At 62.1% G+C, this 21,348-nt stretch overlaps 11 protein-coding genes across 11 annotated transcripts; 5 read left to right on the top strand and 6 right to left on the bottom strand.

Moving 5' to 3' along the window:
- Positions 1 to 109: 109 nt before the first annotated feature.
- OSTLU_17033 (predicted protein) lies at positions 110 to 1,960 on the bottom strand (the record flags this gene model as incomplete). Its single annotated transcript, XM_001419899.1, has 1 exon — positions 110 to 1,960. The coding sequence occupies one exon, from the start codon at positions 1,958 to 1,960 to the stop codon at positions 110 to 112; it is 1,851 nt and encodes a 616-aa protein (XP_001419936.1).
- Positions 1,961 to 2,197: 237 nt separating this feature from the next.
- OSTLU_200 (predicted protein) lies at positions 2,198 to 4,966 on the top strand (the record flags this gene model as incomplete). Its single annotated transcript, XM_001420074.1, has 1 exon — positions 2,198 to 4,966. A coding segment is annotated over one exon (2,769 nt), but the record flags the coding sequence as incomplete, so codon positions are not given.
- A 130-nt stretch (positions 4,967 to 5,096) lies between these two features.
- OSTLU_26086 (predicted protein) lies at positions 5,097 to 5,615 on the bottom strand (the record flags this gene model as incomplete). Its single annotated transcript, XM_001419898.1, has 1 exon — positions 5,097 to 5,615. The coding sequence occupies one exon, from the start codon at positions 5,613 to 5,615 to the stop codon at positions 5,097 to 5,099; it is 519 nt and encodes a 172-aa protein (XP_001419935.1).
- Positions 5,616 to 6,434: 819 nt separating this feature from the next.
- On the top strand, positions 6,435 to 7,424 carry OSTLU_38105 (predicted protein; the record flags this gene model as incomplete). Its single annotated transcript, XM_001420073.1, has 1 exon — positions 6,435 to 7,424. The coding sequence occupies one exon, from the start codon at positions 6,435 to 6,437 to the stop codon at positions 7,422 to 7,424; it is 990 nt and encodes a 329-aa protein (XP_001420110.1).
- A 140-nt stretch (positions 7,425 to 7,564) lies between these two features.
- OSTLU_38146 (predicted protein) lies at positions 7,565 to 8,278 on the bottom strand (the record flags this gene model as incomplete). The annotated part of the gene is made up of 1 exon (XM_001419897.1): positions 7,565 to 8,278. One exon carries the CDS (start codon positions 8,276 to 8,278, stop codon positions 7,565 to 7,567), a length of 714 nt encoding a protein of 237 aa, XP_001419934.1.
- A 164-nt stretch (positions 8,279 to 8,442) lies between these two features.
- OSTLU_26083 (predicted protein) lies at positions 8,443 to 8,697 on the top strand (the record flags this gene model as incomplete). Its single annotated transcript, XM_001420072.1, has 1 exon — positions 8,443 to 8,697. The coding sequence occupies one exon, from the start codon at positions 8,443 to 8,445 to the stop codon at positions 8,695 to 8,697; it is 255 nt and encodes an 84-aa protein (XP_001420109.1).
- Positions 8,698 to 8,766: 69 nt separating this feature from the next.
- Positions 8,767 to 9,706, bottom strand: OSTLU_26082 (predicted protein; the record flags this gene model as incomplete). The annotated part of the gene is made up of 1 exon (XM_001419896.1): positions 8,767 to 9,706. The coding sequence occupies one exon, from the start codon at positions 9,704 to 9,706 to the stop codon at positions 8,888 to 8,890; it is 819 nt and encodes a 272-aa protein (XP_001419933.1). The 3' UTR covers positions 8,767 to 8,887.
- A 543-nt stretch (positions 9,707 to 10,249) lies between these two features.
- Positions 10,250 to 11,782, bottom strand: OSTLU_17027 (predicted protein; the record flags this gene model as incomplete). Its single annotated transcript, XM_001419895.1, has 2 exons — positions 10,250 to 11,377; positions 11,408 to 11,782. 2 exons carry the CDS (start codon positions 11,780 to 11,782, stop codon positions 10,250 to 10,252), a joined length of 1,503 nt encoding a protein of 500 aa, XP_001419932.1.
- A 420-nt stretch (positions 11,783 to 12,202) lies between these two features.
- OSTLU_26080 (predicted protein) lies at positions 12,203 to 13,162 on the bottom strand (the record flags this gene model as incomplete). The annotated part of the gene is made up of 1 exon (XM_001419894.1): positions 12,203 to 13,162. One exon carries the CDS (start codon positions 13,160 to 13,162, stop codon positions 12,203 to 12,205), a length of 960 nt encoding a protein of 319 aa, XP_001419931.1.
- Positions 13,163 to 14,763: 1,601 nt separating this feature from the next.
- OSTLU_38040 (predicted protein) lies at positions 14,764 to 16,137 on the top strand (the record flags this gene model as incomplete). The annotated part of the gene is made up of 2 exons (XM_001420071.1): positions 14,764 to 15,671; positions 15,735 to 16,137. Coding segments are annotated over 2 exons (1,311 nt in total), but the record flags the coding sequence as incomplete, so codon positions are not given.
- Positions 16,138 to 17,016: 879 nt separating this feature from the next.
- OSTLU_88403 (predicted protein) lies at positions 17,017 to 21,312 on the top strand (the record flags this gene model as incomplete). Its single annotated transcript, XM_001420070.1, has 1 exon — positions 17,017 to 21,312. The coding sequence occupies one exon, from the start codon at positions 17,017 to 17,019 to the stop codon at positions 21,310 to 21,312; it is 4,296 nt and encodes a 1,431-aa protein (XP_001420107.1).
- Positions 21,313 to 21,348: the final 36 nt, after the last annotated feature.

The raw sequence follows: 21,348 nt of genomic DNA, 5'->3' as shown, positions 1-21,348 counted from the left end.
GCGAATCTGGCGACGCGGGCGAGATCCAGGCGCATGGTTGGGAGACGTGCGAGCCGCGGAGTGGCGGTCGAGGTCGCTGGGAGTCGGGAGTTGGTACATTAAATATCTATCAAGCCCGTTTCACGGGCGTAGCGTACGAGGCGTCGTCGTGATCGGCATCCGTGAATCTACTTTTCGACTTCTGCCCGATCGACGGGGAACTGGCCTCGAGTTTGGCGCGAAGGCTGTGCAGGAGCTCGGCGGCGGCGGCGCGTTGGCCGTCGCGCTCGCGCGCAAGACGAGTCGGTCGCGATTGCGAGAACGGTGGTCGGTGCGCCACGCGTTCGGGCGACGGCGAGATGGATTCGTTTGCGTTGCGCGCGGCATCGCGCGCGGCTTTACGGACTTGAGAGAGCTCTTCCTCGGCGCGAAGCGCTCTGTCCTCGGCGGCGCAAATTCGTTCGCGGACGTCGGCGCCGTCGCCGTCGCGCGCTGTGCTCGTCTGCGCGCGCGCAAGTTCGGACTCGGCGCGTCTGCGTGCATCCTCCGCCACTTGTGCGCGTTGCGCTGCGGCATCGCGCGCCCGTTCAGCGGCTTCGATGCGTTCCTCGAGCTCACGCGTCTTCTCTCCGTATTCGCGCCGCTTCATTGCACTTTTCGCCTTGACCGCCTCCTCTTGCTGGTGCGAGGCGGACATCAGGGCGTCTTCTGCCGAATGAACTCGGTGCATCGCGTCCATAGCCGCCGCGATTTCTTTCGCCGCCGTTTCCTCCGCTTGCGCCGCGCGTTCCTCCGTCAACTTGAGCGTCATCTTCAAATCTGCGACCTCAGTCTCTGCCGCCTCGGCGCGCGCTCGCAACGCATCACGCTCACCTTCGAGCACGCGGATACGCGCGCGTGCGCTCTCCAAGCTTCCTTGCACAGCGCTACGCGTGCCTGACTCGGCGGCTAACTTTGAATCTAAATCCGCAGTCGCTAGCGTAGCTTCGCGCCGCGTCGTCTTGACATCCTTCTCCAACGCCTCCACGCGCTGGGCGGCGTACGCCCGCACGTCGCGATGGCTCTGTCGCAGCGTCCGCGGCGTAGCTGCCGAGGCAGGGGACTGTGCGAACGCGTTATCACCACCGGCTTCCAATCGATCCCATCGTTTTTGCGCCGATTTCAATTCTCGGCACTTGGCTTCGGCTAAATCCGCGCGCGACCTCGTGTCGCGCAATCGCTTCTCCAGCGCCTCGAGCGTTTTCTTCTGCTCCACGAGCGCGTTTTTGGCCCGCTGCGCATCCTTCAACGCCTTCTTTTCCATCGAGTGCGACTGTTCGTACAGCTCCGCGGTGACTTCGACGCCGTCCTTCGTTCGCACGCCTCGAGCCGCGATTTCCGCGCTCGACCGCGCGAGCGCCAGCTCCGCGCGCATTTCCTCCACCGCGCGCTCGTGCGATTCCCTCTCGCGCGCGAGCGTCTCCTCCGACGCCTTCGCTCGCGCCACCGCGTTCGCCTCCCCCTCTCGCGCGCGTCGCCGACTCTCCACCACCTCCTCCAGCGTCGCGCGAAGCGATTCCATCTCTCCCCGCACCGCGCGCATTCGCTCCAGCGCGTCGCCCTCGAGCGTCGCCTTCGTCGTCTCCGCCTCGCGAAGCGCTTCCTCGAGCTCCTCGCGCGCTTCGTTCGCCTCGCGCAGCGCCGTCGTCTGCGCGCGCAGCAGCGCCACCGTCTCTCGATACTCCGTCGTCGCCGTCGACGCCTCGTCCGCGTCGTCCTCGCGCGCGTCGTCCTCGCGCGCGTTCGCGTCGCTCTCGCGCGCCGTCGCGTCGCTCTCGCGCGCGCGAGTCGTCTCGACGCGCGGCGCGCGCGCGACGTCGATCGGCGACAGCGCCGTCGCGTCGGCCTCGAGCGCCAACTTCTCCACCGCGCTCAGCGCCGAGGCGCGCATGTCGACGTTTCGCGCGATCGCGTCGAGCGGCGACCGCGTCGCCGGCGGCATGCGCGCGCGCGAGTGCCGCGACTGTCGCGCGCGCGTCGTTGAAATTCAAAAATCTTGAACGACTGCGCGTCAGAACGACGCGCGAGCGGCGAACTGCGCGTCGCGCGGGCGCGCAGAGGGCGAAGAATGCTCGCCGCGCCGTTCGACGCGACGCGATCGCGCGCTGGGTTCGCGGACGCGACGAATAACGCGTCGACGTTCGCGAATGACTCGAAAACGTTCGCGACGTCTTCGGCGCCGGGCGCGCGCTGTGGACACACGATGACGGCGCTGCGATGGAATCAAAAGACGAAGATAGTCACGTTCGGGGGTGCGACCGAGCTCGAGGGCGGAAGCGGGGCGAACGCGAGCGCGAACGTGGGGTTGAGCCCGCAGGCGGGTCGAGACGCGGGCGCGTGGGTCAAGCTGAGCGGCGCGACGAATGAATTGCACGTCTTGGACCCGTTTAACGGGGAGTGGGGGAAGTTGGAGTGCGGCGGTGACGTGCCGAGCCCGCGGGCGGCGCACGGGGCGGCCACGGTGGGAGGGATGCTCGTCGTGCTCGGCGGCATCGGGCCGGACGGGTTGGCGGATGAAGATTTGTACGTGTTGGATTTAGCGACGAGGGACCCGAAGTGGCACCGCGTGCACGTGCGGGGGCAAGGTCCGGGGCAACGATACGCGCACGTGTTGAGTTTCGTGGCGCAGAGATTTTTGGTGGTGATCGGGGGGACGGACGGTTCGAAGTGCTTGGACGATACGTGGGTGTTGGACACGACGACGAAACCGTACGAATGGACCAAGTGCGCGCCGAGTGGGCCCGTGCCGAGCGCGAGAACGTACGCGAGCGCGAGTACTCGAAGCGATGGTCTGTTGCTGCTCTGCGGTGGCCGCGGTGCGGACGGTTTCGCGCTGAATGACGCGTACGGTTTGGCTAGGCACCGCGACGGGCGTTGGGAGTGGGCCGAAGCGCCGGGCAAGGCACCAACGCGTCGATACCAGCACGCGACCGCATTCGTGGACACGAGATTGCACATCACCGGTGGGGCGTCGGGTGGGGGACAGCTCGTCACGAACGAAGCGACGATGTCGATGCTGGACACGTCGTCGGGTGGAAGCACGGGATGGCGGGACGCGAAGAGTTCCGAGGGCAAGGCACAGCTTTCCTACGACGCGAGCTCACTCGTCGGACGACGGTGCCGCCATGCAAGTGTGGCGTATGGTCCATTCATTTTCGTGCACGGTGGTTTGAGAAACGGAACGTTGTTGGATGATTTGGTCGTGCTCGAAGAGCCGCCGCAAGAGAGCGGTTCGACGCGCGCCGAACGCACGCGAGAGCTCGCGACTCTCATCGATCCGAATTCCTTGGCTTGGCGTAAATGGCTCGGTGAAACCGGGCTGTCGGCTGATATATTAGGAATGCACTCGCCGAGAAACGTTCGAGACTCGTTCGCAATCAACACGCAACGAGACGCAACGTATTCAAACGGATCCTTCAGTTCGCCCTCGTCTCCCGAGGGCATCGCCTTGCGACCGCTCGGAGGTTCGCCGGGGTCCCCGGATTCGCCCGACAACATGAACGCCGCTGCGGAGAAAGAGCTGCGTGCGGCGAGCGCGCAAGAAGCGGCAGCCGCGCTCGAGTTGGTCGCTCGAAGAAAGTTTTCGTTGGGCGAATCTGACTCTGGCTCTCCGGGATCGTCCGTGCACACGCCATCGCCTGGATTCGCTCGTTTCGGCTCCCCAGAATCGGCTCTACGCACGCCCGCGTCGGAAGTTAGGTTACATCATCGTGCCGTAGTCGTTGCCGCCGCGCCGCCAGATTCTGGCGCGAAGTCAACGCCGCGAGGCGTCGCGAGCATGGTGCGGCAGCTGTCCATCGATCAGTTTGAAAACGAGGCGCGACGCATCGGTACTCCCGGTGTGGATATGCTCACCCCCGGAGACACTCCAGCGAAGATGGCGCGCGCGAGACGCGCCGCTGAGCTCGGGGCGCAACCCGTGCACAAGGCCGTGCTCACGCACTTGCTTCATCCGCACACCTGGGAGCCGAGCACGGATCGTCGATTCTTTCTTAGCGCGAGCGCCATCAACGAGTTATGCGACGCCGCAGAGCATTGTTTCAAGAACGAAGAGACCGTACTTACGGTGAAAGGTCCGGCGAAAATCTTTGGCGACCTGCACGGTCAGTTTGGAGATTTGATGCGGTTATTCGCCGAATACGGCGCGCCATCGACGGCGGGCGACATCGCATACATCGATTACGTTTTCTTGGGAGACTACGTCGATCGCGGTGCGTACTCCTTGGAGACCATTTCTCTGCTGCTCGCGCTGAAAATTGAGCACCCGCAAGCTGTGCATTTACTTCGCGGTAACCACGAAGAGTCGGACATCAATGCGTTGTTTGGATTCCGCATCGAGTGCGTCGAGCGTCTGGGCGAATCCGCGGGCGACGCAGTCTGGCGAAGATTCAACGAGTTGTTCGAATGGCTCCCGCTTGCGGCCGTCATCGAGGATCGTATTTGCTGCATGCACGGTGGTATCGGCCGTAGCTTGACGCACATCTCGCAAATCAATGAGCTGAAGCGACCGTTGAACATGGAAAACGGCGGCGTCGAGCTCATGGACATTCTCTGGAGCGACCCGACAGAGAACGATGGTATCGAAGGTTTACGCCCGAACGCGCGGGGTCCAGGTCTCGTGACTTTCGGGCCAGATCGTGTGAAGGCGTTCTGCGAAACGAACGGGATCCAGATGATCATCCGCGCGCACGAGTGCGTCATGGACGGTTTCGAGCGTTTCGCCCAAGGACAACTGCTCACCGTCTTTAGCGCAACAAACTATTGCGGGACCGCGAATAACGCCGGAGCGATTCTGGTGTTAGGGCGCGATCTGACGTTATACCCCAAGCTCATCCACCCGTTACCACCGATCGCCATGGAGTCTTTATCGCCCTCCGACCGCATCGACGACAACTTGTGGCTGCAAGACGTCAACCGCGATCGTCCGCCGACGCCTCCGCGCGGCCGCTTAGGCCAGACTCAGCCAATCGGCCTCATAAATCCGATGTAGCGCGACGACCGCAGAAGGAAAGTAGAAGCACTAGTATCGGAGATTCTTACTGGTTATCAATACAAACGATCAAACGCGCGCGTCTTCCTCACGCCTCCAACCGACCAAACTTGGCTTCGTACGCCGCCAACGTCCGCTTCATCCGCCCGTACTCCTCCGACACCCTCGCCCTGACCTCGACGTCATCCATCATCTCAAACTCCATCTCCATCACGCTCACCAACCTATTCGCGTACTCCTCCACGATCTCCAACCTCGCTTTCCCGCTCTTCGCGTCGCACGCCAACACCGCGAGCCCCTCCCCGCGCGCCGCCTTCTCCAGCGCCCTCCCGCACGTCTCCGCGCACTCCCTCGCCGTCCGCAGCGTCAACGACTGTTCCCGTCGCATCGTTTCGAACCGTTCCCGCGTCAGCGCGCACGCGTACCGCGCGAACGTCGCCCGTCCGTCGCTCGGCGTGAGCATCACTCGCACCGTCGCGTTCGCGTCGTCCTCCCTCGTCTCGTACGCGTACTCGAAGCTCGCGCGCGCGCTCACGCGATGCGCGCTTCCATCCGCGGCGTATCCTCGCACGTCCAGCGTCGCGCGCGCGACGCGCGACGTCGCCATGCGCGCGCGGTCGCGAAGTGTCGTTCGAACCGACGTCGTCGCGTCGCGCGCGTCACACGCGCGCGCACCGCGGCGCCGTCGAGCCGCGCGAACGCGCGCGACGCGCGCGCGTCCCATCGCGCGTCGCGCGCGTCCCATCGCGCGCGCGACGCGACGCGCGACGCGACGTTTCGGAATTCGCGCTCGACATGTCGACGCGACGACGACGCGCGACGACGGCGACGGCGACGACCTCGCGCGACGACGACGCGCTGGCGGAGGAACTGTTTCGATCGCTGCGAGACGCGGTGCGTGCGAGACGCGAGGCGAACGCGAGACGACGGACGACGGACGATTCGACAGATGGCTTTATGCGGAGATTTTTTGGAGATTTTAAAGGACGAAGACGCGCGAGACGCGGCGAAACCGAAGAGGCGACTGACGGCGAAGCGCGGCGCGCGAACGAGGCGTAGGGGGTGTCGGAGTACGCGGACGTCGACGATGTGCTCGGGGATTCAGGTGCGAATGGAACGAGGCGAAGGAGAGACGAGAGACGAGAGACGAGCGAGAGACGCGAGAGACTGACGAGCGGAACGCGCGAGGGTAGGCTTAGCCGACGCGGATGCGTTGAATGCGTTCATGGGGGACGTCGAGGGAGGACGACGGGGGGAGTCGACGTCGCCGGGGTTGGGATTTGAGGATAGTGGGGCGTTTACGCCGAAGTTTGGGACGCCCGAGCGCGGGGATTTGGCGGCGAGGGTGAGCGGGCGCGAGGCGGCGGAGGACGACGGGTTGCGATTTCAAAGGGCGGGGACGTCCGCAGCGACGGTGATGCGCGCGATGACGCCTACGATCGGGAAGTACGACGCGGAGGTGGCCGAAAAGAAGTGTCAGGAGGCGGCGGAATTCGTCGCGCAGGCGCGACGGATCATCGCCACGGCGCGCGCGAACTTGCGCGCGGGCGTCAAAGCAGAAGTTGGCGACGATGAGGCGTACGCGACGCCCAAGTCGTCCAAAATTCGAAAATCATTACCGCAAACTCCTGGGACGGGCGAGCGCGAGCAGAAAGGGTTGCGACATTTTAGCATGCGCGTGTGCGAAAAGGTTGAAGAGAAGAAGCACACGTCTTACAACGAGGTGGCGAACGAGCTCGTCGAGGAGCTTCGCGTGACTGCAGAAGAAACGAACGCGGATTTCGACGAAAAGAACGTGCGTCGACGGGTGTACGACGCGCTTAATGTTCTCATGGCGCTAGAAATCATCAGAAAGAAGAAGAAGGAAATATTCTGGAACGGATACCCCGAGGGATACGTGAAACCGGGCGAATCGCCGCCGCCCGCGAAGGCGGCGGGACCGAGAACGTCGAATCGGGAATTGGCGTCCACGGAGTCGATAGATGCGTTCGAGCAGAAGACCAACTACCTCGCCGAGCTCGTGGAGCAACACGACGCGCTCGTGGCGCTCGTGGAACGCAACCAAAAAGCCCTCGCGGGGGACGGTCCGCCGCCCACCGGCATTCAGCTTCCTTTCATTTTGATTCAAACCAAATCCGAGGCGGAAATCGACGTGGAGATATCCGACGATCAGCGAACGGTGCACTTTGATTTCAATCGAACGCCGTTCCAAATCCACGACGGATTCCACGTCTTGACGAAGATGATCAATTTGCACAAGAAGCGCGTCGTCGGCGACGACGGCGGCGCGGAGGCGAAAGCGTCGACGTCGAAAACACCGACGACACAAAAGGCGACGCCGGTGAAGCGCAAAACCCCGACCCCCTCAAAAGGCGTCGGTAAATCGCCGCTTTCGGCGAAGAAGGCGAAGAAATGAGAGGAATACTGGATGAATAATCGATTAGTTTAAAACAGTTGAGCGCGCGCGCGCCGCAAGGCACGTAATGTAAATCATTGAACGAAGAATCTTTTACACGAAACTTACAAGCTCGAACCGAAATTAAATCTACTCACTCATCATAAACGATCGATGATTTCCTGAATCGCGGCGTCGGAATACTTGACGTACGCCGGCGCCACGCGCGCCATGTCGACGTTCGTCGTGTTGACCTTTTCCTCCATGACCGCCTTCAACGTCTTCAACGCCAGCGTCTCCGCCTCTTTGAGCGTCAAATCGTCTCTATATTCCTCTTGCAGCGCCGTCTGCGCGCCTTCGCTCCCGCTTCCGATCGCTTTCGCTTTATATTGCACCGCCGTACCGCTCGGATCCGTGTGCACCAAGTGATACCCGTCCTCATCCTTCCCCGCCACCAACAGCGCCACCCCGAACGGTCTCGACATTCTCTTCTCCCCCTCGCCCGCGAACGACATCGCCAGTTCGCACAGCGACGTCGTGCAGCTCAGCACCGGCATCGGTTCGTTATACGTAAAGTAATGATTCTGGCACTCCGCCCGTCCGTGTTCCACCATCGTCCACGCGTCCGCCGTCAGCCCGCTCACCGCGCACCCCACGTGCGCGTCGATCTCCGCGATCTTCTCCAGCGACGACGCGTCCATCAGCGGCGACGTCGCGCGCTTCTCCACCGCCAGCACCACGCCCTCGCGCGTCTTTATCGCGATCGCCGTCGACCCGAGCTTGATCGCCTCGATGGCGTACTCCACCTGAAACAACCGTCCCTCCGGGCTGAACGTGTTCACGCCCCGGTCGTACTCGCTGCGCGTCTGAAACATCTCGAGTCGAGTCGCGACGCCGTCGAGTCGAGTCGCGTCGCGTCGAGCGTCGCGCGCGCGCGCGTCGTCGTGTGACGATCCGCCGTTCGACGATCGCGGATCGACGACGCGCCGCGACGACAGACGACGACGCGTCCATCGGCGGCGTTCGCACAGCGACGACCATGGGCGCGCCCGCGAGCGGCGGCGGACCGACGAGCGTGACGGGACACGTGTGGACGACGTACGGCGGGTGGTTCGCGGATCCGAAGGCGTGGAAACGAAACACGGTCGGGGGATTCGTCGCGCTCGGCGCGCTGGCGATGATGACGTTCAACTACTCGCGCGCGCGGGAGAAGCGGCCGATATATCCCGCGCACGCGATACCGAGCCAGAGGTGGAGCGGGGCGTTCGACGCGAACGGGCCGAAGGCGGTGTAGGGCGGACGCGCGGCGAGACGACGAGGGTTATCGCGCGAACGCGACGACGGCGAGGCGAGATACGATTGTAACGATAGTTTTAGAATGATGAGATACAGAGATGAAAATGCGAGAAACGCGCGCGACGTCGTCGATGAAGGCGACGAGGCGCGAGAGAAGCATGAAGACGCGAGGCGAACGCGAAGCGCGATCAGTCGACGCCGTGCGCGGCGACGACCATGTTGTTGATGCCGCACGAACCTTTGTCTTTGCATATGCGGTAGTATCCACCCTCGCCCCACGCCGGACTCCAAGAATTCTTGACGATCCAGTACGGTTCGGGCGCCCATCGAACCGGGGCGAAGCCGCTCGAGCCGTAGCCGACGATGAGGACGCCGTGATCGAGCGACTCGGCGTCGCAGAGCCAAGGGCAGGCGACGCCGCCGATGTAACTTTGCATCCACGCAGCGTTGATCCCGATGGACAGTGGGCCGTATTTGACCAACGCCGCCGCCATTTGTTTTTCGTCGTCGCTGACGAAGGAGAAGTTCTTGAGCGTCGCGCCGAGTTTGCCTTTCTTCGCCTTGCACTCGCCCTTCTCGCCGACGTACGGGTACGACTTCTCGGTATCGATGCCTCCGTGCTCTACGATGTACTCCATCGCGTTCGACGGCAAGCCGCCGTTACAGCCAGAATCGCACGCGTTCGGCACGTCTGGATCGCAACCGACGTCGCAGTCCACGAGTTGTTGTTCGCTCAATTCAACGAGCTTTCCGGTGCTGATGAAGTGCGCGCCCTCGATCGCACCCGTCGTTGAAAACGTCCAGCACGATCCACACTGTCCTTGATCCTTCACCCGCGTCACCGCGCCCTTAAATCGCCAATCGAATTCCTCCGGCAAATGTTCCACCGGCAACGTCTCGAGCGTCTCCCCTCCCCTCGCCTTCCGTTTCTCCCTCTCCTCGCTCGACAACCGCACGTGACCCAAATACCGCGCCGCAAACTCTTCCGCGGTGAGATCGCTGAACATCGTCACCCCGTGGTTCGCGCTGCCTCGATCGTTCGCTTGATTCGTCGCCGCCTTGACGAGATTTTCGCCAAAGATGACGATTCTCCGAGCGCGTTCCGTCGCCGTCTTCGTCGCGTACTCGGCGCGTTTATCGAACGCGTCCACGAACGCCTCGAACTTCGCTTCGAGCGCCGCGGCGTCGGCGACCAGCGCGCGCGCCTCGCGCACGGCGTCGCGCGCGGGCTCCGAAGCGTCGACGGTGTCGACCGGGACATCCGACGTGGCGAGTCGCAGATGCGACGCCGCGTGCGAATCAGCGCGCGCGAGCGCGCGGGGGAGGGCGGCGCAGGCGAGTGTGAGCGCGAGCGCGCCGGCGAGCGCGCGCGCGCGCGAACGGCGCATGCTGGACGATCGGGCGCGGGGCAATGACGAGATGCGCTCAGAATTCGCGAAAGCGAAAGGACAGCGAGACGCGGACACGAAGACGCCGACGCAAAGAGAAGGCGCGCGCGTGAGGAAGTGCGCTACGCGAGATATATCAACGACAAAGATTGAGCTCGGAGACTACTTCCACAGCTTGATCGTCTTGTCCCAACTGCACGACGCGACGACGGAGCTCTTGAGCGGGTGCCAAGCGACGCCGATGCACACCTCGGCGTGCGCCTTGACGGATTTGATGATTTTGGACGTCTTCCAATCCCAGAAGAAGATCTTACCAGACCCGTCGCCGCTAACGACGGTGCTGTCATCGGTAGAAAACGCGGGCTGGCACGCGTAACCGGCGTTGTGGTGACCACCAAAGCGTTTCTTGTTGTTTCTTCGAAAGCGTTCGTCGACGCTAAAGGTGATAATTTGATTGTCGAGCGATTGACCGATGATGTACTTGCCGTTGTTCGATATCGCAGTCGCGGGCACGGAGTGCATCGACGGGTCAGCGATGTATTTAGTCGTCACCGGGATTCCAAACTCCCAAACTCGAAGCGTTTTGTCGTCCGAAGAGGACATGAAGCGTTCGCCGCCGTCGGCGAAAGTGATCGAGTTCACCGGCCCGAGATGCTGGTCGTACTCTTGCACCAAGTCCCCGTTGTTCATGTCCCACTGCACGATTTTTTTATCGCTCTGCCCGATCAACACCAAGTTGTCTTGCTTTGGATGAATCTTCGCGCAGTAACCGATTTTCCCGCTCGTCACGGTTTGGATTATTTTGCCAGTCTCCGTGTCCCACAATCGAACCTTTTTATCCCACGACGTCGACACGAAGCGCGTGCCATCGCCGTTGAAGCACACGTCTTTTACCGCCTTGTCGTGTCCCATGTACGTGCGCATGCACTTTCGACTGTTGTACACGTCCCAAATCTTGACCACGTTGTCCATGCCCGCCGAGAGCAACAGGTGACCGGTGTGAGGGAAAAATTCAATCTTTGACACACCCTTCGTGTGACCGTTAAACGTGTGCACGCACTTGTTCGGCGCGAAGCAAGTTCCATCTCCATCGCGCTTCTCGCTCTTTGGCGCCGCAATCCAAGAATCCCCCGCGTAGTTGACTTCCTCCGAGCCGTGAAACTTTGTAAACTTTGAGTCGTCTTGAGCGCCGCCGTCCTCGCCCGGACCCGTCTCCAAACCTTCCAACTTTCCTTTCGCCCGAAGCTTTGCCTCGCGATTATCCATGTGCCATTTCACGTACTCCTTCTCCTTCTCCGACAAATCATCGTGCACGAGCACCTTTTGCGCCGCTCGAGCCGGCGCCCACGCCGACGTATCCGTCTCGCCGCTCGCCGGCGTCGCCACCCCCGCGAGCACTTCCTCGCGAATCCTTCGTTTTTTCGCCGCAGAAATATTAAACGCCGTCTCCCCCTTGCTCGCTCGCATCGCGTCGGCGTCACCGACGACCCCAGTCCCCGACGGCGCCGCCGCGTACCCCCGCGAATTGTACGTATTGTACTGTTCGTCGAAACTAAACGCGTTCACCGTCGTCGCGTCCACCTGCCCGAGCGCGTGATTCCTCGCCCCTCGCCCCGTGAGTCTATCCTCTCGCGTCTCGTGCCTCGGTCCCTCGATCGGGGCCGTCATCTCGTCGTACGTCAGGTTCACGCGCATCTCTCGCGTCGTCGGGTCTGCGCGCGTCGAACGAATCTCCGTCAGTCCATCGTCCACGCGCGTTCCTCGCGCGACGCGCGCGCGTCGAGCGATCGATCGATGCCATCGCGTTCGCGCGTCGCGCGCACCGACGACCGTGCGCGTGGACGCGAGCGGAACGACGCGCATTCCCGTCGAGCCGCCATCGCCGTCGAGCGCGCGCTCGAGCGCCAACGCGCCGGCGTCGACGGGCGGCGCGGACGCGATCGGGCGCTTGACGGACGCGACGTTCGCGAGCGCGTCGTTCTCGTCGTCGGAATCGGACGAGCCGTAGGTGTCTAAACCGAGCATGGCGTCGTCGAGTGCGGGCGCGGCGGAGGCGCGGCGACGGAGCGAATCGAGGGCGACGAATGCGTGTACATTGAAATCGCGCGCGCGCGCTCATTCGGCGTCGCGGAGAAATTTAGAGACGCGCTCAATCGCTCGACGCTCGTCCGCGCCGACGTCGACCTGTTGGCGACGGATGTTGACCCAGCGCTCGCGCATTTGCTCGGCGCGCTCGCGAGCCGTCGACGCTCCGCCTCGCGGAGACGGCTCGGCGGGACGCGGCCTCGCGTCGGCGGCTTTGGGCGTGGACGCGGGCAGTGGGGACTCCCACCAGCGACCGTTTTCATCGAAGTGTCCCTCCGCGAGCGGTGCGCCGGCGTCGAGCGCGTCGTTCGTCGCGACGCGTTCCGCCGCGGATCGAACGCGAGAAATCGCCGTCGCGGCGGCGCGGACGAGCGCTCGGCGCCGCTCGGCGAAATCTGCGGCGATCTCGGTCCAGCGCGCGCGCGCGCGCGCGCCGCACGCGCCGATAAACTCGCGCGCGACGTCGAGCGCGACCTTCGCGCGCGATTCGCGCGTCCACGCCGTCGCCGAATCGACGAACGCCGCGAAGCGCTCGCGATTTCTCAGACGCGCCGCCGCGCCCAAAGCCGCCGACGCGACCACCAACACCAACGCGCCGCGCGCGACGCGCGAGACGCGCGGCGCTTCGCGCGGCGTCGTCGACGTCGCCACCACGCCGCGCGTCCGTCCGCTCCCTCCCGCGCGTTCGTTCGCGCGTTCGCTCGCGTCCCGCGCGCGCGCCTCCTCCTCCCAAAGTCGCTCCAGCAGCGCCCCCCCCCCCAGTTCGCGCCACCGCTCCTCCTCCATCGCCATCTGCGCCCGCGAGCTCGCCCCGAAGAACCCGCTCGGCTTTAATCCGCGCGAAATCTGCCACGCGCGCAGCGCCTCCGTCGTCTCTCGGTCGCACACGCCGTGCGCGCGTCTCGCGTCCCGCCCGAGCAACCGCTGCGCGAGCGACACGTCCGTCCCCGAGTCCCCCATCCCGAACTCTCGCGTCAGTCGCGCGCTCATCGGCGTCGCGCGAAACGCTCGCGCGTGCTCGCGCGCGCACGCGTTGAAATCCAGCGCCGCGCCGTCGCCGTCGCCGTCGCCCGCGCGCGTCGCCGGCGCCGCGTTCAAATCTCGCGCGCGCCGTCGCGTCGCGCGCGCGTCGCGCGCGCGTCCCGCGTCGCCCGCGAACCGCCGCGACGACCATCGCGCGCGCGTCGGCGCGACGCTCGACATCGTCGCGCGTCGCGGTGTCGCCGCGCGTCGCGCCGTCGCGCGCGCGTCGGCGCGCGTCGCGAGCGTTTTGAATGATGGCGCTAAAATGCTCTAGTGTATGTCGAAAACGACGTACGAAACGCGATCATTCGAGCGCGCGTCGAACCCTCGCGCCGCGCGCGGCGGCGCGCACACGACGACGCGCGCGACGCGACGCGCGGTCGCTCGAAGCGCGCGCCGAGGTCGCGAACGCGTCGGGAGACGCGCGCGCGCGGGTTCGACGCGCCTCGAGACGCGCGCGCGCGCGATTCGCGGCTCGACGATCGCGGCTTAGGTTTACTCGACCGATCGCGCGCGGACGCGCGATGTCGATCGCGCGAGGCGCGACGATCGCGCCGACGCGCGGCGCGATCGCGGATGGACTCGGACGACGACGCGCGCGCGTCGCGCGGGCGAAGGCGGGCGCGCGGTGGGGACGAGGGGTGCGATGCGGCGTCGGCGGCGACGACGGCGCGGGACGCGCGGCGAGGGACGCGAACGCGGACGACGGCTGGGCGCGCGCGAAGCGGGCGACGAAGATGGGCGCGATCGCGGCGTTGGTGATGTTGAGCGCGCCGAAAGCGGCGGGCGCGCTGGAGACTGGGGCGCGCGAGGCGAGGCGGGAGGGGGCGAGGAGCGCGGCGACGGCGAGCGCGCGGCGCGAGCCGTGCGTGGGCGAGGTGGCGGGGGTGGGGATCGACATCGCGCCGGTGGATTCCGATCCCAAGGATGAAGAGGACGAGACGGCGAAGTTGTTGGAAGAGCTCGACGCGATCGCGGAGGATAAGCCGCGCGTCGTCGAGGCGCCGACGAAGCAGAGACGACGACGACGTCGCGGGACGGTGAAGAAGAAAAAAATGAATTTAGAACACCAACGTAGGGCCCCCAAACAGGGAGGACAGGTGGATAAGGTGAAGGTGATGGCGGACAGGGTGAAAGAACTCGTTGGGTTGAAAACTGGTGAGCACACCGAGAGTAGGAATAGGCAATTGAGCGCGGCGGAGGAAAAGGTTTTGAAGGACATCCAGCGGTACGAAAAGTACGAACAGGAGAAGAAGAATCCCGTCAAGAAGATTTTCTCCAACCGCGGCGAACGATTCGTGCGCAACGTGAACTTGGCGTACTTGCGCGATCCGTACTCAACCATGGGCACCGATAGATTCCCCACGGAGACGTCTTACACGTCGTTCCACAGATTACTCGACGTCGGGCGCGTCAACCGCGTGGTGTACCGCGCCAACGAGACGAGCATTAGATATTACATCGACGACACGGAGGAGGTGTTCGGTTGCAACCTTCCGTACGATCCGGTGTTGTTCAAAAAGCTCGTCACCGAAAGACCGGGTAATGGAGGGGTCATTCAGATTGAGATGGAGAAGTATCCTCGCTGGCTCGAGATTACGGCGTTCCTGTTCAACGCGTTGACGCCGATGGTGATGGTGTTCTATGCGTGGCTTATTTACGAAGGCACGTACAAGGATAGCTCGGAAGACATGTTCGGTAACATGACTACGCGTAACTACGACTCGAACGTTCGCCAAGGGATGACGTTGAAGGACATCACCGGCATCGACAACGTCAAGGCGGAAATGTTTGAACTCATTTCCTACTTGAAGGATTTCGAAAAGTACAACTCCATGGGCGCGCGCATTCCCGCAGGCGTGCTTTTGTGCGGTCCGCCCGGTACGGGTAAGACGTTGCTCGCTCGTTGTGTCGCGGGCGAGGCAAATGTGCCCTTCTTCTCATGCGCTGGTACGGAGTTTATGGAGATGTTCGTCGGCGTCGGAGCCGCGCGTATTCGCAACTTGTTTGATCAAGCCAAGAAGGTTGCGCCGTGCATCATCTTCATCGATGAATTCGATGCCGTCGGCACGAAGCGTACTGAGACACAATCCGGTCAGGTTTACGGTAACGACGAAGCGACGGCGACGATCAATCAAATGCTGACGGAGATGGACGGTTTCTCGACCGCCACGGGCATCATGGTGTTGGCGGCGACGAACCGTCCGCAAGTACTCGATCCTGCGCTCATTCGTGCCGGTCGTTTTGATCGCATCATCGAGATGGGTCTGCCGAACAAGAAGTCGCGTCAAGAAATCTTGTTCTTGCACTGCAACAAGCCATCGTTCGCGTCGAGTGTCGATCCCAACTTGGACTACGAGTACCTCGCCAGACAAACTGCCGGTTTCAGCGGCGCCGACATCGAGAACCTCACCAAGTCGGCCGTCATGCGCTGTGCGCAAGGCGAGAAGGCGCTCGCGTCTACGGGTGACTTCTTGTTTTGCATCGACGATATTCGACGATCGCAAGCGTTCGTTCGCAACGGAAGTGGCAGCGGAAGTTTGGCTCGCGATAGAATGCTCGAAGATACCCTCATCGCGCAACTCGACGCGTACGAACGAGACTCGGTGGTGAATTATTACGCCGCGCAGGCCGTGGTCGCGATGCACATGCCTTCGTACGACGAGATTAGCAAGGTGACGGTGTTTAACGGTGGTGTAGCCACGGGTCAAATCGTCTACGTGCCGGATGAAGTCGACTCTCCCGCGGCTCGCACGGTGCGCTCCATGGAGTATTACGAAGCCAAGCTGTGCGTACTCCTCGCAGGCCAGATGGCGGAGCGTTATTTGTACGGTCCCGAGAACGTAACGACCCGCGGCATGCACGATGTCGCCGCTGCGACGAATTTGGCGTGCGAAATGGTGATGCAGAACGGGTGGAGTGATTTAGGTCCCATCGCCCTCGCCGCCGAACCTACGCGCGAAGAAGGTTACCTGCGCGTCGGCAAGACTGAGCACATCGAGGTGATGAGGCAGTTATCGCCTGAATTGGATTTATTAGTGTACAATGAGGTGAGAAAGACGTTGATTAAGGCGGCCCAGCGTACGGTGGCGATTCTTCACGAGCCGAAAAATAGAGAGATGCTCTTTTCGCTCAAGGAGTCGCTCGCGACGGCGCGAGAAATCGGCGGTCGCCAGCTTGCGCAAGCCTTCGAAAAGGCTGGTATCACACGCGATCGTGGCATGGGGGTTTGGGACATCGCGTGGGGTGAACAGCAAGAAGTGTATTGGGACGATTTGATGAGCGCAATTTGGTCGGACGACCCTTCCAAGGGAAAATTCTGGGGGCTCGTCAAGGACCAAATCCACAGCATGGCCTCTGCGGAGGAAGGCGTCCCGCTTCCGGATTGGGCCGAGCACTACCTCACCCAAATGTCCGATGAAGAGCGCTTGGACGTCGCCATCGTACTTCCCGACGACGCCGCGCGCAAGTGGCTCGAGCAATCCGGCGGCATTCCGCCCGAATACGCCAACCTCCGCGCGCAAGCCGACGAGCTCGCGCGAAAAGACGTCGAGCGGCGCGCCGCCGCGCGACAAGCCGCCATCGAGCGCGGCGAAATCGACCCTTGACCGCGCACATCGCACACATAGCTAGAACACAGACGTTATTAATCATGCGTCACACGAACCGATCGTCGACCCGCGCGCTCGCGCGCATCGTTTCCGATCGAGCCGCCGCGCCGCGGTCGCCGCTCGCCGCGCGCTGGATGTTCAAGACTGCCGCGACGCGTCCATCGATCCTCACACGCCGACTCGCCGCGCCCTCGCGCGCGCGCGCCCGACATGACGCGCGATGTCGACGCACCGCCGAATCGCTCGTTCGATCCCGCGCGCTTCGCGACGATCGTCAAGCACGAAGCGCGCGCCGTCGTCGCCTCGATGCGCGCGCATCAACGCTGGAGCGGTCGCTCGAGCGCCTCGAGCGCGCTCAACGCGTACGGATTGTACGGCGCGAGCGACGCGTACGACGAAGACGGCGTCGAAGACGCCCTGTTGGACGCCTTCGTCGCGCTGCGGACGGCGCGACCGCCGGAACGGACGCAAGATGCGGACGCGGGGACGCGCGCGCGGGGACGCGATCGAGCGAGCGCGAGCGACGCGAGCGAGCAAAGCGAAGAGAGAGACGCGGAAGAGGACGATGCGATGACTCCGTTGCGATATCTCGAACCGTTTCTGGACGTGATACGGAGCGTGGAGACGGGAGGGATGATCACGGCGCAGGCGCTGAGCGCGATCTTGAAGATTTTGAAGAGCGAAGTCGCGACGAGGGACGCGCCGGGTGGCCCAGGGGTGATCATGCACGCCATCGCGGACGCGGTGACGCTGTGTAGGTTTGAAGCGACGAGTGTGGACGATGACGATGCGGTGTTGAGCCAGATTATGTATGTGCTGGCGGCGTGCGTGCGATGCGACTGCGGTTACGCGCTGAGCGACGACGATTTGTGCGACGTGTTTCAGGCGTGCTATCGTATTGGACATCAGAGCGGGAAAGAGACGCCGTTGTTGAGAGAATTGAGCAAGCAGACGCTGAGCGAAATCGTGTATCACGTCAGTCGGCGCACGGGGGAGATCGCGGCAAAGGCAAAGGCGACGACGGGGGAGAAGGGACCGCGACTGACGTCGCCGAGGCAAGCCATCGTGATCCCGGCTACGCCCCCGGCGGTCGTGAGAGGCGATGCGGGCGTCGATAGTCCGCATGCGACCGGACCTGGAATGGATGTCACCGCGCACGAGCACACGGATGTGGCGAAGGGGCCGTACGGGTTGCCCGCTTTGATTGAAATTTTCCGGTTCGCCACGAGTCTCATTGCCCCAGACACGCACGGTCGTGGTTCGGAGGATGCGAATAGTTTGTTTGGGCTAAAACTCGTGACGATCATGATCGATGCGAACGCTGAGTACTTCAGAGCGAATCATGCGCTATTGAATTTGGTTTTGGATGATCTTTCGCGCGCGTTGTGCGGAGTGGTTACGTCGTGTTCGCCGCACGTGTTGGCGGCGTCGACGTCTCTCATAACGATCATTTACAGTGAGTTCCGAGAAGAACTCAAGTTACACTTAGAAGTGTTTGTTCGCATGGTTCTCTTGCCGCTGTGCTCGAGTCGTAATGGTGTGGAAGAGGAGACGCAACGCGTCGCACTCGAGGCGCTCGTGGATTTGTGCAAGAACGACAATTTCGCGACGGATTTGTACATGTACTACGATTGCGAGCTCACAAAGCCTAATGTGTTTGAAGAGGTGACGAGTGTTTTGGCGCAAGCATCGTATCCAGGAGATGCGACGCTCGCGCCCGTGCATTTGTTGAGCTTGGAAGGGTTGTTGTCCATTGTGCAAGCTGTGTCCAACCGCTCTCCGGCGGCGACTACGCGACCGACGTTCGAATTCGCGAACACCGTCGTCATGGACCCATGGTCGCTGTCTGATGGCTCTGATACCACTGGTCCAAGCCGGTTCGAGGCTCGTGCAAGGACTAAATACTTCAAGCGACGTCTATTGAGCGCGGCGGAACATTTTAATCGCTCGTACAAGAAGGGTTTGGCGTTCATGCAAGAGATTAAACTTTTGGCAGATCCGCTCGAACCCGCGGCAGTGGCGAGATTCTTGAAATTCGCGCCCGCTTTAGATAAGGAAGTCGTCGGCGACTACCTCGGCGAGCCCGCGGCGTTCATTATCACGGTTTTGGATGAGTACACCAAGCTCTTTGACTTTCGAGATGTCACGCTTGATCGAGCTCTGCGATCCTTTTTGTCTGGATTCAAGCTCCCCGGAGAAGCACAGAAAATTTCTCGCATACTCGAATGTTTTGCTGCGCGTTATTATGAAGCGAACCCGGACTCCGTAGCGGATGCGGACTCGGCGTACGTGCTGTCGTACAGTATAATTATGCTGAACACCGATCAACACAATGCGCAGGTGAAGAATAAGATGACGCTCGAACAGTTCATCCGCAACAATCGCGGAACAAATGGCGGTAATGATTGGCCCGCCGAGGTATTGGTTAACATATTCGATTCCATTGTCACGGACGAGATCAAGCTTGACGACGGTGGGGCGATGAGCTTGACGCCAAGCCGATGGGCGGAATTGTCGCGCGACGTCGGGGCGGGCCAAGGCAAACTACCGCCGACGCCCAATCTCGCTGAAGCGGCGTTGTACGACGGCGAATTATTCGGCATCGTTTGGGGCTCGACGACAGCCGCGATTGCGGCCGTGTTTGAGCACACGGCGGACGATAAAGTGTTGCAATCAAGCCTCGGAGGTTTCCTGTCGGTGGCAAACATTGCGGCTGCGCACGGCATGTCTGAAGTTCTCGATCAACTCGTCGCCACGCTATGCAAGTTTTCCAATGAAAGTTTGGCTAAGGACGCGATGTCGCCGTCAGGCGAACGATTGCGACCGCTCGTGGTGTTCGGTGAGGATATCAAGGCTTGCGCGGCGACGCGGACGATTTTTGGCATCGCACACAAGTACGGGGACACGCTTCGTCAAGGATGGTGCAATATTCTGGACACAGTGCTGCGCATGACTAAGGTTGGTTTGGTTCCAGAGGATATATTTGTAAGCGGATCCGACTTCACGCATCGATCGGAAATGCAGACGATGCGAGTACGAGAGATCGCTGCGGCGAAGCGGAACCAAGGTTCTTCTTTGCTGCGGTCATTTTCGGCGATGATTTCCGGCGACGACGGGCGCGACTCGCCATTACCACCGCCGTCCGAGGCGGAGCAGAGCATAGAGGAACTTGCCACGGCGTGTGCGACAGCGTGTCGCGTGAAAGAACTTTTCGCCGACACAAAGTTCTTGGAGCTCGAGTCATTGACACATCTGATGCGAGCACTAATTTGGGCCGCGGGGGACCCCGGACTCGTCGCCGCCACCGCAGATGACGAAGACGCCGCGCTCTTTTGTCTCGACGCCATGTTTATGGTGACTTTGCGCAATTGCGACCGTATTCGTGCCGTTTTACCCATACTATTGAGCTACCTCAGAGCCGTTCTCCAAGCGTCAGAGAGCCCGTCACCGGCGTGTGAAATCGTCATTTTTGACTTGATTCGAATGTGTGCCAAGCTGATTCCTACCGACGAGGACGTCGCCGACGATTTGTTAGATGCGCTGCCCGTTTTGTTCACGCTCAAACCCGCGGTCGCAGACGCGTTCTTCGGCCGCATCGTTGCCGAAATCGATTCTTTGATCAGCAACGGCGCGGACAAGATTAAAACGCGACAGAGTTGGGACACGGTGTGCAAGCTTCTCATGGCGAGCGCGAGACATGCGGAGGCTGCGGAAACAGGATTTGCAGGACTCACGCGAATCATGCGAGAGGCGGCGAAAGTGAACGCCGCGAACGTGAGATCGTGCCTCGAAGCGGCGAGCGCGTTTGTCGACAGCGAGCAAGGTGGTGACGAACGAAGCGTCGCCGCGTTGCAATTGCTCTCGGACGCAAACATGGCGATGTGCGCGTGGGCAACGAGCGCATCCGTGACTGATGAGGCAAAAGCTGAAATTATAGCCGGCGCTTGGGGCGATTTAGTCCGCGAACTCGGTCGCATTAGCTTTGAAGATACGCGCGCCATGGTGCGCGATGACGCGATTTTAACGTTGCAACGCGTGTTGCTCGGCGCTGAATCGCTCGACGCCGGCGGCGACTTGTGGCTTACCACGTTTGATGCGGTTTTGCTGACGATGCTCCAGGAGCTGACGGAAACCGTACGCAAGACGCGCGCCAAAGATGGTGGCGCCGCAGAAAACACGGCGCGCATCGCGGTTTCTTGCGTATCAAAGACGTTGCTCCAATACGGCTCAAAGATGCGAAACGAAGACGCTGCGGCGTTTGCGAGCGTCCTGCTCGCCATTTTAGACGCTACGTCTTTACTGCGCAAGCACGCCAAGACGGAGGAACTCGTGGACGCGATCCCTGAAGCCATAAAGAATGTTCTCCTCGTCCTCTGCGCGAGCGAAATCGTCCCGAGAGACGATCCGCTGTGGGGCAAGATGTGGGGTAAAGCGAGCGCGATCGACTCGGAGCTAACGCCCGATGCACTGGGCCTTCTCAAAGAAACGGAAGAATCCCCGCCTTAGATTGTAACGTACAGTACATGTGCTAGAATTCCTCTC

Source organism: Ostreococcus lucimarinus, chromosome 10 (assembly GCF_000092065.1).
Source record: "Ostreococcus lucimarinus CCE9901 chromosome 10, complete sequence".
Classification (NCBI taxonomy): Eukaryota; Viridiplantae; Chlorophyta; class Mamiellophyceae; order Mamiellales; family Bathycoccaceae; genus Ostreococcus; species Ostreococcus sp. 'lucimarinus'.
The sequence above is the reverse complement of the archived record's forward strand: the minus strand, read 5'-3'. Positions and strand labels throughout refer to the sequence as shown.